Source organism: Oncorhynchus tshawytscha, linkage group LG06, assembly GCF_018296145.1.
Source record: "Oncorhynchus tshawytscha isolate Ot180627B linkage group LG06, Otsh_v2.0, whole genome shotgun sequence".
In the NCBI taxonomy this organism is placed as follows: domain Eukaryota; kingdom Metazoa; phylum Chordata; class Actinopteri; order Salmoniformes; family Salmonidae; genus Oncorhynchus; species Oncorhynchus tshawytscha.
In genome coordinates this window covers 8,118,553-8,133,963 of record NC_056434.1, presented here as the reverse complement: position 1 = coordinate 8,133,963, position 15,411 = coordinate 8,118,553, and the positions used below count along the sequence as shown (strand labels likewise).

At 49.7% G+C, this 15,411-nt stretch overlaps 1 protein-coding gene across 1 annotated transcript in view; it reads right to left on the bottom strand.

The window, feature by feature from the left end:
* LOC112253235 (calmodulin-regulated spectrin-associated protein 2-like) overlaps window positions 1-15,411 on the bottom strand; it is a 98,807-nt gene that overhangs the window by 36,271 nt on the left and 47,125 nt on the right. Inside the window, exon 4 of the mRNA XM_042322900.1 lies at window positions 13,728-13,808. Coding sequence (XP_042178834.1) covers window positions 13,728-13,808 — 81 coding nt within the window. The remainder of the gene's footprint in view (window positions 1-13,727; window positions 13,809-15,411) is intronic.

The following is a 15,411-nucleotide window of genomic DNA, read 5'->3' as shown; positions in this document are numbered from 1 at the left end:
TGAGACAGCTAACTAGTACAGGACACACAGCAGAAACCAGGAGGATTTGAAGTCTAAATTGTGACTGTTCTCCCAGTTGAAGAAGCCATGTTAGTAGAAGTGGGTTTTGTTCCTGTATTACTGTGGACGTCGCTTAGTGCCTTTAGTGGGATGGTCACTTTTATCAAATCAAATCCTATTGGTCACATACACATCTTTAGCAGATTACTGTGGACGTCGCTTAGTGCCTTTAGTGGGATGGTCACTTTTATCAAATCAAATCCTATTGGTCACATACACATCGTTAGCAGATTACTGTGGACATTGCTTAGTGCCTTAGGTGGGATGGTCACTTTTATGTGTACATCAAATCAAATGGGTCACATACACATCGTTAGCAGATGTTATTGAGAGTGTAGCGAAATGCTTATGCTCCTACATCCGACAATGCATTTCTATAGTAAAATGGCGCCGGAGATGAAGGCAGGTTTATTATTTGTTTATTTCCGCTGTTTGTAACTTTTTTATTAATTAATTAATTTACATATTTTGTACATAATGTTGTCGCTACCATCTCTTATGACCGAAAATAACTCCTGGACATCAGGACTGTGATTACTCACCACGGACTGGCAGAATCCTTTTTTTCCTTTAATGAGTCTGACGAGCCAGATGCGAACGATATACTGCTTTCTCAGGAACAGGCCCAGATCCCCGTGATTTGTGTGAAGAGGAGGCGGAGAAAAAGGTCTGAGGGCTTCAGAGAATTTGTAGGCGATTGAATAAACCCCCACTCCCTTCCATTCTGCTAGCAAACGTGCAATCTTTGGACAATAAAATAGGTGACCTACGCGGAAGATTAATCTACCAACGGGACATTCAAAACTGTAATATCTTATGCTTCACGGAGTCGTGGCTGAACGACAACATTATCAACATACAACTGGCTGGTTATACACTGTATCGGCTAGATAGAACAGCAGCCTCTGGTAAGACAAGGGGCGGCAGACAATGCCTTTGTGTAAATAACAGCTGGTACACTATCTAAGGAAGTTTCAAGGTTTTGCTCACCTGAGGTAGAATATCTCATGATAAGCTGTAGACCACAATATCTACCTAGAGAGTTTATCTGTATTTTTTGTAGCTGTTTACATACCAATAAAAAATAAAAAATGTTTATTTAACTAGGAAAGTCAGTTAATTACAATGACTGCCTAATGGGGAACAGTGGGTTATAACTGCCTTGTTCAGGGGCAGAACAACAGATTTCTACCTTGTCAGCTCGGGGATTCGATCTAGCAACATTTCTGTTACTGGCCCAACACTACAACCACCACAACCACCTGCCGCCCTGACGAATGTGCTGTCTTCCGCCATAAGCAAAGAAGAATACGCTCACCGAGAGGCGGTGCTCCTAGTAGCCGGGGACTTTTTAATGCAGGGAAACTTAAATCTGTTTTACCAAATTTCTATCAGCATGTTAAATGTGCAACCAGAGGAAAAAAATAACACTAGACCACCTTTACTCCACACACAGAGATGTGTTCATAGCGCTTCCTCGCCCTCCATTTGGTAATTCTGACCATAATTCTATCCTCCTGATTCCTGCTGACAAGCAAAACTTAAAGCAGGAAGTACCAGTGACTGGTCTATAAGTGGGCATATGAAGCAGATGCTAAACTACAGGACTGTTTTGCTATCACAGACTGGAATATGTTCCGGGATTCCTCCGATGGCATTGAGGAGTACACCACATCAGTCACTGGCTTCATCAATGACGTCATCCCCACAGTGACATATATACTGAGGAACTTATTCAGCTCCATCCATGGTGGTCTTGAAAAGCCTCCCTAAACCATGTTACTGATCAAATACTAATTAGAAGTGATGGTTTGATGCTTTCAAACCAATTACATTTTCTGCTTTCAATTATGGTTGGCATGTCCCAGCAATGTCCGAGAAGGCTACAGGGCAGGGCTATGGAAGGCTACAGGGTAGGGCTATGGAAGGCTACAGGGCAGGGCTACAGGGCAGGGCTATGGAAGGCTACAGGGTAGGGCTATGGAAGGCTACAGGGTAGGGCTATGGAAGGCTACAGGGTAGGGCTATGGAAGGCTACAGGGCAGGGCTATGGAAGGCTACAGGGGAGGGCTATGGAAGGCTACAGGGTAGGTCTATGGAAGGCTACAGGGTAGGGCTATGGAAGGCTACAGGGCAGGGCTATGGAAGGCTACAGGGTAGGGCTATGGAAGGCTACAGGGTAGGGCTATGGAAGGCTACAGGGTAGGGCTATGGAAGGCTACAGGGTACGGCTATGGAAGGCTACAGGGCAGGGCTACAGGGTAGGGCTATGGAAGGCTACAGGGTAGGGCTATGGAAGGCTACAGGGTAGGGCTATGGAAGGCTACAGGGCAGGGCTATGGAAGGCTACAGGGCAGGGCTACAGGGTAGGGCTATGGAAGGCTACAGGGTAGGGCTATGGAAGGCTACAGGGTAGGGCTATGGAAGGCTACAGGGCAGGGCTATGGAAGGCTACAGGGTAGGGCTATGGAAGGCTACAGGGTAGGGCTATGGAAGGCTACAGGGTAGGGCTATGGAAGGCTACAGGGTAGGGCTATGGAAGGCTACAGGGTAGGGCTATGGAAGGCTACAGGGCAGGGCTATGGAAGGCTATAGGGCAGGGCTATGGAAGGCTATAGGGCAGGGATATGGAAGGCTACAGGGTAGGGCTATGGAAGGCTACAGGGTAGGGCTATGGAAGGCTACAGGGCAGGGCTATGGAAGGCTACAGGGTAGGGCTATGGAAGGCTACAGGGCAGGGCTATGGAAGGCTACAGGGCAGGGCTATGGAAGGCTACAGGGCAGGCCTATGGAAGGCTATAGGGCAGGGCTATGGAAGGCTATAGGGCAGGGCTATGGAAGGCTATAGGGCAGGGATATGGAAGGCTATAGGGCAGGGCTATGGAAGGCTATAGGGGAGGGCTATAGGGGAGGGCTATGGAAGGCTATAGGGCAGGGCTATAGGGGAGGGCTATGGAAGGCTATAGGGCAGGGCTACAGGGCAGGGCTATGGAAGGCTATAGGGCAGGGCTATAGGGGAGGGCTATGGAAGTCTATAGGGCAGGGCTATGGAAGGCTATAGGGCAGGGCTATAGGGCAGGGCTATGGAAGTCTATAGGGCAGGGCTATGGAAGGCTATAGGGCAGGGCTATGGAAGGCTATAGGGCAGGGCTATAGGGCAGGGCTATGGAAGTCTATAGGGCAGGGCTATAGGGCAGGGCTATGGAAGTCTATAGGGCAGGGCTATGGAAGTCTATAGGGCAGGGCTATGGAAGGCTATAGGGGAGGGCTATGGAAGGCTATAGGGGAGGGCTATGGAAGGCTATAGGGGAGGGCTATGGAAGGCTATAGGGGAGGGCTATGGAAGGCTATAGGGGAGGGCTAGAGGGCAGGGCTATGGAAGGCTATAGGGGAGGGCTAGAGGGCAGGGCTATGGAAGGCTATAGGGCAGGGCTATAGGGCAGGGCTATGGAAGTCTATAGGGCAGGGCTATGGAAGTCTATAGGGCAGGGCTATGGAAGTCTATAGGGCAGGGCTATGGAAGGCTATAGGGGAGGGCTATGGAAGGCTATAGGGGAGGGCTAGAGGGCAGGGCTATGGAAGGCTATAGGGGAGGGCTATAGGGCAGGGCTATGGAAGGCTATAGGGCAGGGCTATAGGGCAGGGCTATGGAAGGCTATAGGGCAGGGCTATAGGGCAGGGCTATGGAAGGCTATAGGGCAGGGCTATAGGGCAGGGCTATGGAAGGCTATAGGGCAGGGCTATAGGGCAGGGCTATAGGGCAGGGCTATGGAAGGCTATAGGGCGGGGCTATGGAGGCTACAGGGCAGGGCTTTGGAAGGCTATAGGGCAGGGCTATGGAAGGCTACAGGGCAGGGCTTTGGAAGGCTATAGGGCAGGGCTATGGAAGGCTACAGGGCAGGGATATGGAAGGCTATAGGGGAGGGCTATGGAAGGCTACAGGGCAGGGCTATAGGGGAGGGCTACAGGGCAGGGCTATGGAAGGCTACAGGGCAGGGCTATGGAAGGCTACAGGGCAGGGCTACAGGGGAGGGCTACAGGGAGGGCTATGGAAGGCTATAGGGGAGGGCTATGGAAGGCTATAGGGCAGGGCTATGGAAGGCTATAGGGCAGGGCTATGGAAGGCTATAGGGGAGGGCTATGGAAGGCTATAGGGGAGGGCTATGGAAGGCTATAGGGGAGGGCTATGGAAGGCTATAGGGGAGGGCTATGGAAGGCTATAGGGCAGGGCTATGGAAGGCTATAGGGGAGGGCTATGGAAGGCTATAGGGGAGGGCTATGGAAGGCTATAGGGGAGGGCTATGGAAGGCTATAGGGCAGGGCTATGGAAGGCTATAGGGGAGGGCTATGGAAGGCTATAGGGGAGGGCTATGGAAGGCTATAGGGGAGGGCTATGGAAGGCTATAGGGGAGGGCTATGGAAGGCTATAGGGCAGGGCTATGGAAGGCTATAGGGGAGGGCTATGGAAGGCTATAGGGGAGGGCTATGGAAGGCTATAGGGAGGGCTATGGAAGGCTATAGGGGAGGGCTATAGGGGAGGGCTACAGGGCAGGGCTATAGGGGAGGGCTGCAGGGCTACAGGGGAGGGCTACAGGGGAGGGCTACAGGGGAGGGCTACAGGGGAGGGCTACAGGGCAGGGCTATGGAAGGCTACAGGGCAGGGCTATAGGGGAGGGCTACAGGGGAGGGCTATAGGGCAGGGCTATGGAAGGCTACAGGGCAGGGCTACAGGGCAGGGCTACAGGGCAGGGCTATAGGGCAGGGCTATAGGGGAGGGCTACAGGGGAGGGCTACAGGGCAGGGCTATAGGGGAGGGCTACAGGGGAGGGCTACAGGGCAGGGCTACAGGGGAGGGCTACAGGGCAGGGCTATAGGGGAGGGCTATAGGGGAGGGCTACAGGGCAGGGCTACAGGGCAGGGCTACAGGGCAGGGCTACAGGGCAGGGCTACAGGGCAGGGCTACAGGGGAGGGCTATAGGGCAGGGCTACAGGGGAGGGCTACAGGGGAGGGCTACAGGGGAGGGCTAAATTGGGGATAACACACAGCAAAGACAGAGCTAGCCAAGACTCCCACTAAAACCTCTTTAAAGAGCCCTTAGGCTCCTTGGTCCTAATCCCAACCGTCCACCACATCAATCAACTTGCTGTCCTGTTCTCGCTCTCTGACAAGTCACTTCCTCTTCAAAAAGACATGTTCAATTTATCCTGCACAGATGTGCAACTTAAAAGGATTACTGATGTGTTTTACTCTGCTCTGCCATTGCCTTCGCATTGACAGTGTCTGTTTGGTTTCCCAGCATACTGTGCTGCAGCTTAAAATAAAACCTGGGTCACCCTAGTCAGCTTTTCTTTGTCCCGATGACTGCAGCACATCTGTCCTGGCAGGGTACACGGACCTGAACCAAACCGGCAACTCAAAGAGCGGGACAGATTTTGGGAGCGACTGGAGTTAGTATCTAGGTCACAGCGTCCGGGGAGAGAGAGAGAGCGGGAGGGAGGGAGGGAGGGAAGGGTGCAAGAGAGAGAGGGAGGGAAGGGAGCGAGCGAGCGAGAGAGGGAAGGGAGCGAGCGAGAGAGGGAAGGGAGCGAGCGAGGGAGGGAAGGGAGCGAGCGAGCGAGCGAGGGAAGGGAGCGAGCGAGCGAGGGAAGGGAGCGAGCGAGAGGGAAGGGAGCGAGCGAGAGGGAATGGAGCGAGAGAGAGAGGGAATGGAGCGAGAGAGAGAGGGAATGGAGCGAGAGAGAGAGGGAATGGAGCGAGAGAGAGAGGGAATGGAGCGAGAGAGAGAGGGAATGGAGCGAGAGAGAGAGGGAATGGAGCGAGAGAGAGAGGGAATGGAGCGAGAGAGAGAGGGAATGGAGCGAGAGAGAGAGAGGGAATGGAGCGAGAGAGAGAGGGAATGGAGAGCGAGAAAGATAGGGAAGGGAGAGCGAGAGGGAAGGGAGAGCGAGAGCGAGAGGGAAGGGAGAGCGAGAGGGAGAGCGAGAGGGAGAGCGAGAGCGAGAGGGAAGGGAGAGCGAGAGGGAAGGGAGAGCGAGAGCGAGAGGGAAGGGAGAGCGAGAGGGAAGGGAGAGCGAGAGAGAGAGGGAAGGGAGAGCGAGAGGGAAGGAGAGAGAGAAGGGAGAGCAAGAGAGAGAGGGAAGGGAGAGCGAGAGAGAGAGGGAAGGAGAGAGCGAGAGAGAGAGGGAAGGGAGAGCGAGAGAGAGAGGGAAGGGAGAGCGAGAGAGAGAGGGAAGGGAGAGCGAGAGAGAGAGGGAAGGGAGAGCGAGAGAGAGAGGAAGGGAGAGCGAGAGAGAGAGGGAAGGGAGAGCGAGAGAGAGAGGGAAGGGAGAGCGAGAGAGAGAGGGAAGGGAGAGCGAGAGAGAGAGGGAAGGGAGAGCGAGAGAGAGAGGGAAGGGAGAGCGAGAGAGAGAGGGAAGGGAGAGCGAGAGAGAGAGGGAAGGGAGAGCGAGAGAGAGAGGGAAGGGAGAGCGAGAGAGAGAGGGAAGGGAGAGCGAGAGAGAGAGGGAAGGGAGAGCGAGAGAGAGAGGGAAGGAGAGCGAGAGAGAGAGGGAAGGGAGAGCGAGAGAGAGAGGGAAGGGAGAGCGAGAGAGAGAGGGAAGGGAGAGCGAGAGAGAGGGAAGGGAGAGCGAGAGAGAGAGGGAAGGGAGAGCGAGAGAGAGAGGGAAGGGAGAGCGAGAGAGAGAGGGAAGGGAGAGCGAGAGAGAGAGCGAGAGGGAAGGGAGAGCGAGAGGGAAGGGAGAGCGAGAGGGAAGGGAGAGCGAGAGGGAAGGGAGAGAGAGAGGGAAGGGAGAGAGAGAGGGAAGGGAGAGAGAGAGGGAAGGGAGAGAGAGAGGGAAGGGAGAGAGTGTGTGCGTTCTGTGTTGATGGGGGTGGGTTAATAACCCTTACTTAATCTGTGTGCCATCTAGGCTAACACACACACACACACACACACATAATGTGCCAGTAACATTGTTACAGGAACAGAGTGCTTTCAACAACAAGCACATCGGTCTGGTGAACATTGCACTGTATTGGGAAGTGGCAGTGGCAGGAGTCTAGCAGTGGCAGGAGTCTAGCAGTGGCAGGATTCTAGCAGTGGCAGGAGTCTAGCAGTGGCAGGAGTCTAGCAGTGGCAGGAGCCTAGCAGTGGCAGGAGTCTAGCAGTGGCAGGAGCCTAGCAGTGGCAGGAGTCTAGCAGTGGCAGGAGCCTAGCAGTGGCAGGAGTCTAGCAGTGGCAGGAGCCTAGCAGTGGCAGGAGTCTAGCAGTGGCAGGAGCCTAGCAGTGGCAGGAGTCTAGCAGTGGCAGGAGCCTAGCAGTGGCAGGAGTCTAGCAGTGGCAGGAGTCTAGCAGTGGCAGGATTCTAGCAGTGGCAGGAGTCTAGCAGTGGCTGGAGTCTAGCAGTGGCTGGAGTCTAGCAGTGGCAGGAGCCTAGCAGTGGCAGGAGCCTAGCAGTGGCAGGAGCCTAGCAGTGGCAGGAGTCTAGCAGTGGCAGGAGCCTAGCAGTGGCAGGAGTCTAGCAGTGGCAGGAGCCTAGCAGTGGCAGGAGTCTAGCAGTGGCAGGAGTCTAGCAGTGGCAGGAGTCTAGCAGTGGCAGGAGCCTAGCAGTGGCAGGAGCCTAGCAGTGGCAGGATTCTAGCAGTGGCAGGAGTCTAGCAGTGGCTGGAGTCTAGCAGTGGCAGGAGCCTAGCAGTGGCAGGAGCCTAGCAGTGGCAGGAGCCTAGCAGTGGCAGGAGCCTAGCAGTGGCTAGAGCCTAGCAGTGGCAGGAGCCTAGCAGTGGCAGGAGCCTAGCAGTGAAGAAACATTTCTTTCACCTTTATTTAACCAGGTAGGCCAGTTGAGAACAAGTTCTCATTTACAACTGCGACCTGGCCAAGATAAAGCAAAGCAGTGCGACACAAACAACAACACAGAGTTACACATGGAATAAACAAGTGTACTGTCAATAACACAATAGAAAAAATAAAGTCTATATACAGTGTGTGCAAATGGCATGAGGTGGTAAGGCAATAAATAGGCCATAGTAGCAAAGTAATTACAATTTAGCAAATTAACATTGGATGTGCAGATGATGTACAGGTGTACTTCCGGCGCCGACAGAGATGGCCGCCTCGCTTCGCGTTCCTAGGAAACTATGCAGTTTTTTGTTTTTTTACGTGTTATTTCTTACACTAGTACCCCAGGTCATCTTAGGTTTCTTTACATACAGCCGACAAGAACTACTGAATATAAGATCAGCGTCAACTCACCATCAGTACGACCAAGAATATGTTTTTCGCGATGCGGATCCTGAGTTCTGCCTTACAACCAGTGTAACCGAGTGGATCACATGCAGCGACCAAAAATAAAAAAACGACTCAGAAAAAGAGGGAAACGAAGCGGTCTTCTGGTCAGACTCCGGAGACGGGCACATCGTGCACCACTCCCTAGCATTCTTCTTGCCAATGTCCAGTCTCTTGACAACAAGGTTGATGAAATCCGAGCAAGGGTAGCATTCCAGAGGGACATCAGAGACTGTAACGTTCTCTGCTTCACGGAAACATGGCTCACTGGAGAGACGCAATCCGAAGCGGTGCAGCCAGCGGGTTTCTCCACGCATCGCGCCGACAGAAACAAACATCTCTCTGGTAAGAAGACGGGCGGGGGCGTATGCCTTATGGCCAACGTGACATGGTGTGATGAAGGAAACATACAGGAACTCAAATCCTTCTGTTCACCTGATTTAGAATTCCTCACAATCAAATGTAGACCGCATTATCTACCAAGAGAATTCTCTTCGATTATAATCACAGCCGTATATATCCCCCCAAGCAGACACATCGATGGCTCTGAACGAACTTTATTTAACTCTCTGCAAACTGGAAACGATCTATCCGGAGGCTGCATTCATTGTAGCTGGGGATTTTAACAAGGCTAATCTGAAAACAAGACTCCCTAAATTTTATCAGCATATTGATTGCGCAACCAGGGGTGGAAAGACCCTGGATCATTGTTACTCTAACTTCCGCGACGCATATAAGGCCCTGCCCCGCCCCCTTTCGGAAAAGCTGACCACGACTCCATTTTGTTGATCCCTGCCTACAGACAGAAACTAAAACAAGAAGCTCCCACGCTGAGGTCTGTCCAACGCTGGTCCGACCAAGCTGACTCCACACTCCAAGACTGCTTCCATCACGTGGACTGGGAGATGTTTCGTATTGCGTCAGACAACAACATTGACGAATACGCTGATACGGTGTGCGAGTTCATTAGAACGTGCGTTGAAGATGTCGTTCCCATAGCAACGATTAAAACATTCCCTAACCAGAAACCGTGGATTGATGGCAGCATTCGTGTGAAACTGAAGGCACGAACCACTGCTTTTAATCAGGGCAAGGTGTCTGGTAACATGACTGAATACAAACAGTGCAGCTATTCCCTCCGCAAGGCTATCAAACAAGCTAAGCGCCAGTACAGAGACAAAGTAGAATCTCAATTCAACGGCTCAGACACAAGAGGTATGTGGCAGGGTCTACAGTCAATCACGGACTACAGGAAGAAACCCAGCCCAGTCACGGACCAGGATGTCTTGCTCCCAGGCAGACTAAATAACTTTTTTGCCCGCTTTGAGGACAATACAGTGCCACTGACACGGCCTGCAACGGAATCATGCGGTCTCTCCTTCACTGCAGCCGAAGTGAGTAAGACATTTAAACGTGTTAACCCTCGCAAGGCTGCAGGCCCAGACGGCATCCCCAGCCGCGCCCTCAGAGCATGCGCAGACCAGCTGGCCGGTGTGTTTACGGACATATTCAACCAATCCCTATACCAGTCTGCTGTTCCCACATGCTTCAAGAGGGCCACCATTGTTCCTGTTCCCAAGAAAGCTAAGGTAACTGAGCTAAACGACTACCGCCCCGTAGCACTCACATCCGTCATCATGAAGTGCTTTGAGAGACTAGTCAAGGACCATATCACCTCCACCCTACCTGACACCCTTGACCCACTCCAATTTGCTTACCGCCCAAATAGGTCCACAGACGATGCAATCTCAACCACACTGCACACTGCCCTAACCCATCTGGACAAGAGGAATACCTATGTGAGAATGCTGTTCATCGACTACAGCTCGGCATTCAACACCATAGTACCCTCCAAGCTCGTCATCAAGCTCGAGACCCTGGGTCTCGACCCCGCCCTGTGCAACTGGGTACTGGACTTCCTGACGGGCCGCCCCCAGGTGGTGAGGGTAGGCAACAACATCTCCTCCCCGCTGATCCTCAACACTGGGGCCCCACAAGGGTGCGTTCTGAGCCCCCTCCTGTACTCCCTGTTCACCCACGACTGCGTGGCCATGCACGCCTCCAACTCAATCATCAAGTTTGCGGACGACACAACAGTGGTAGGCTTGATTACCAACAACGACGAGACGGCCTACAGGGAGGAGGTGAGGGCCCTCGGAGTGTGGTGTCAGGAAAATAACCTCACACTCAACGTCAACAAAACTAAGGAGATGATTGTGGACTTCAGGAAACAGCAGAGGGAACACCCCCATCCACATCGATGGAACAGTAGTGGAGAGGGTAGCAAGTTTTAAGTTCCTCGGCATACACATCACAGACAAACTGAATTGGTCCACTCACACAGACAGCATCGTGAGGAAGGCGCAGCAGCGCCTCTTCAACCTCAGGAGGCTGAAGAAATTCGGCTTGTCACCAAAAGCACTCACAAACTTCTACAGATGCACAATCGAGAGCATCCTGGCGGGCTGTATCACCGCCTGGTATGGCAACTGCACCGCCCTCAACCGTAAGGCTCTCCAGAGGGTAGTGAGGTCTGCACAACGCATCACCGGGGCAAACTACCTGCCCTCCAGGACACCTACACCACCCGATGCTACAGGAAGGCCATAAAGATCATCAAGGACATCAACCACCCGAGCCACTGCCTGTTCACCCCGCTGTCATCCAGAAGGCGAGGTCAGTACAGGTGCATCAAAGCTGGGACCGAGAGACTGAAAAACAGCTTCTATCTCAAGGCCATCAGACTGTTAAACAGCCACCACTAACATTGAGTGGCTACTGCCAACACACTGTCAATGACACTGACTCTACTCCAGCCACTTTAATCATGGGAATTGATGGGAAATTATGTAAATATATCACTAGCCACTTTAAACAATGCTACCTTATATAATGTTACTTACCCTACATTGTTCATCTCATATGCATACGTTGATACTGTACTCTATATCATCGACTGCATCCTTATGTAATACATGTATCACTAGCCACTTTAACTATGCCACTTGGTTTACATACTTATCTCATATGTATATACTGTACTCGATATCATCTACTGTATCTTGCCTATGCTGCTCTGTACCATCACTCATTCATATATCCTTATGTACATATTCTTTATCCCCTTACACTGTGTATAAGACAGTAGTTTTTTTTTGGAATTGTTAGTTAGATTACTTGCTCGTTATTACTGCATTGTCGGAACTAGAAGCACAAGCATTTCGCTACACTCGCATTAACATCTGCTAACCATGTGTATGTGACAAATAAAATTTGATTTGATTTGATTTGATGATGTGCAAGTAGAAATATTGGTGTGCAAAATAGCCAATGGGTGCTCTGTCAATGGGTATTCAGCCCAGGGACATTTCTGTTCTGGGGTCAATGGGTATTCAGCCCAGGGACAGCTCTGTTCTGGGGTCAATGGGTGTCCAGCCCAGGGACAGCTCTGTTCTGGGGTCAATGGGTGTCCAGCCCAGGGACAGCTCTGTTCTGGGGTCAATGGGTGTCCAGCCCAGGGACAGCTCTGTTCTGGGGTCAATGGGTGTCCAGCCCAGGGACAGCTCTGGGACAGTTCAGTTCAGGCATGCGGGGGAGCAGGAGACTGCCTCTGTACACTGACAGCTCACATCAGCATCAAACAGCCGCTATCTTCGCCTCTAGACAGGGTGGAGTGGGGAACACACACACACACACACAGCCACACAGCCAGCCACTTCATGCCAGGTCACTGCAGGCACATTCTGGTAGGACATCAGTGACATATCCTCCAGAGAACTATATCACACAGCCAGCCAGCCAGCCAGCCAGCCAGCCAGCCACAGACATTTCCTCCAGTGAACTATATCACACAGCCAGCCAGCCAGCCAGCCAGCCAGCCAGCCAGCCACAGACATTTCCTCCAGTGAACTATATCACACAACCAGCCAGCCACAGACATTTCCTCCAGTGAACTATATCACACAACCAGCCAGCCACAGACATATCCTCCAGTGAACTATATCACACAACCAGCCAGCCAGCCACAGACATTTCCTCCAGTGAACTATATCACACAACCAGCCAGCCACAGACATATCCTCCAGTGAACTATATCACACAACCAGCCAGCCAGCCACAGACATTTACTCCAGTGAACTATATCACACAACCAGCCAGCCAGCCACAGACATTTCCTCCAGAGAACTATATCTAAGAGTTTTCCCAAGACTCCTTAAGAGATGTAATATCTCTCTCTCCATAGAACATGTTCACTAAAGGGGTTGTGACGCAGAGGAGGGAACAGTCTGGCAGGCCCAGCCACTGGCAGACCCAGCCACACTAACATGGCAGGGTTAAGACCAGGACAAGCTGCCATGACAGGGGTTACGACCAGGACAGGCTGATAAAAAACATTTCTAGATGGGCACGCAGAGAAGAGAGGAGAGACGTTGGGTGGGATGGGATGGGGGGGAGAGGAGAGGAGAGGAAGGGGAGTGAAAACGAAGAGGGAAATCAGGAGAGGAAACAAGGGAAAGAAGGGGAGGAGATTAGGGAAGAGGAGGGAAAGAAGGGAAGGAGATGAGGGAAGAGGGAAAGAAGATGACATCATCTCTCTCTCCCTCACTTGCCAGTTGTGCTGTGTCAGAGACCATGTTACCATGTCAACCCTGCTGCTCAGCCGACCATAAAACTGAACCAGCCTGCCTGATGACATGATTGTTCAGAGCCAAAGAGCATGATTCAGCTGGCGCAACAACCTGTCGTAGGGCATCAGAGAAGCCTCACGTAGTATGTTTTATGAAACACGCTAGCTAGACACAACAACTCCTAGATAGGTAGTCTGCTTTCTTGTTTGACCTGTGTGTGTGTGTCCCAGACTAAATGACTTGTCTTGTAAGTATCATTGAAAGGACTTGACGTAACATTTTTCACTGTGTGGGGTATGAAGAAAGTACAGGAGAGAAAGTAGCCTGGTCCCAGATCAGTTTGTGCCAATGGAGCATGACAATAAACAGAGGAGTTGGCAGGACACCACAAACAGATCTGGGACCGAGCTGAGTAAGGGCATTGCATAGACATATCATGCTGTTCATGTTGACAATGAGCTTGCCTGGTGTTTATAACATAAAATATAAATATTGAGGCTTAAATATGGAATGATATTAGTGACAGCAGAGATTGAATTCGAATACAATAATGTTCCATTTGTATTCAAAAATTGAATTCCAATTCAAACCGTTTTGAATCTGTATTGCAAAAAAAAAAATATTATGATTTAAATGCATACATTGAATTTGAAACAAGTGCATATCTAACTGTAAGACCAGGTCATTGAAATGTAGAAGATGCTCCTAAAACCAGAATAGAAAAGGGTGGAGTGGGTAGGAAAGAAGGCCGAAGAAGAGAGGAGGAGACACTCACCCCTGGCCTGCCAACAAGCTCAGCTCTCTTCCTTTCTCTCCTCCGCTCCTGACCAATGATATCCTTCAAATACTCATTTACCTGATTTAAAAGAGGGAGAGAGTGAATTATCTTGTTAATTGGAGGGCTTCCATGACCTTTGACTGTACAGAATCTTGTTTTACCACAACACATTGCCAACATAAATATGGAATATTGAAATATGTTTCTCTTAGTTCTGCTAAAATGGTATTTAACCTTTATTATTTTCTTACTGTTGTGTAAGAATGTCACAACTATGATATAAGAAAGGTTTACAACAGTCCCTTCAAAAGCTTACAAACCTTCCAGCAATTTGACTTGCCTAGTTAAAAAAAAAAATTTTTTAAATAAAGGTGAAATAAAATAAAATGAATAAAAATGTCCCTGTAGTTGAAAGATACATTATTGGAGTTCAAATGTTATCAATGTCTGCAGTGTGCCACACGCTTTCCCCGAAAGATTCCATGACAACACCAGTTATTGTGTGTGTGTGTGTGTGTGTGTTGTGTCATGTGATTATCCAAAATTAAATCTAGAATTGGCTTCCTATTTCGCAACAAAGCATCCTTCACTCATGCTGCCAAACATACCCTTGTAAAACTGACCATCCTACTGATCCTCGACTTAGCAAATTGGATGCAGTCTATCACAGTGCCATACGTTTTGTCACCAAAGCACCAAATACTACCCATCACTGCGACCTCTATGCTCTCGTTGGCTGGCGTTTGCGTCATATTCGTCGCCAAACCCGCTGGCTCCAGGTCATCTATAAGTCTCTGCTAGGAAAAGCTCCGCCTTATCTCAGCTCACTGGTCACCATAGCAGCACCCACCCGTAGCACGCGCTCCAGCAGGTATATTTCACTGGTCACCCACAAAGCCAATTCCTCCTTTGGCCGCCTTTCCTTACACTTCTCTGCTGCCAATGACTGGAATGAATTGCAAAAATCACTGAAGCTGGAAACTCATATCTCCCTCACTAACTTCAAGCACCAGCTGTCAGAGCAGCTCACAGATCACTGCACCTGTACATAGCCCATCTGTAAATAGCCCATCCAACTACCTCATCCCCATACTGTTATTTATTTATTTTTCTCCTTTGCACCCCAGTATCTCTACTTGCACATTCATCTTCTGCACATCTATCACTCCAGTGTTTATTGCAAAATTGTAATTATTTCACCAGTATGGCCTATTTATTGCCTTACCTCCCTTATCTTACCTCATTTGCACACACTGTATATATACTTTTTCTACTGTATGTTTGTTTACTCCATGTGTAACTCGGTGTTGTTGTTTGTGTCACACTGCTTTGCTTTATCTTGGCCAGGTCACAGTTGTAAATGAGAACTTGTTCTCAACTGGCCTACCTGGTTAAATAAATAAATAAATAAATAAATAAATAAATAAAAAATATAAATAAATAAATAAATAAATAAATAAATAAATAAATAAATAAATAAATAAATAAATAAATAAATAAATAAATAAATAAATAAATAAATAAATAAATAAATAAATAAATAAATAAATAAATAAATAAATAAATAAATAAATAAATAAATAAATAAATAAATAAATAAATAAATAAATAAATAAATAAATAAATAAATAAATAAATAAATAAATAAATAAATAAATAAATAAATATATATATATATATA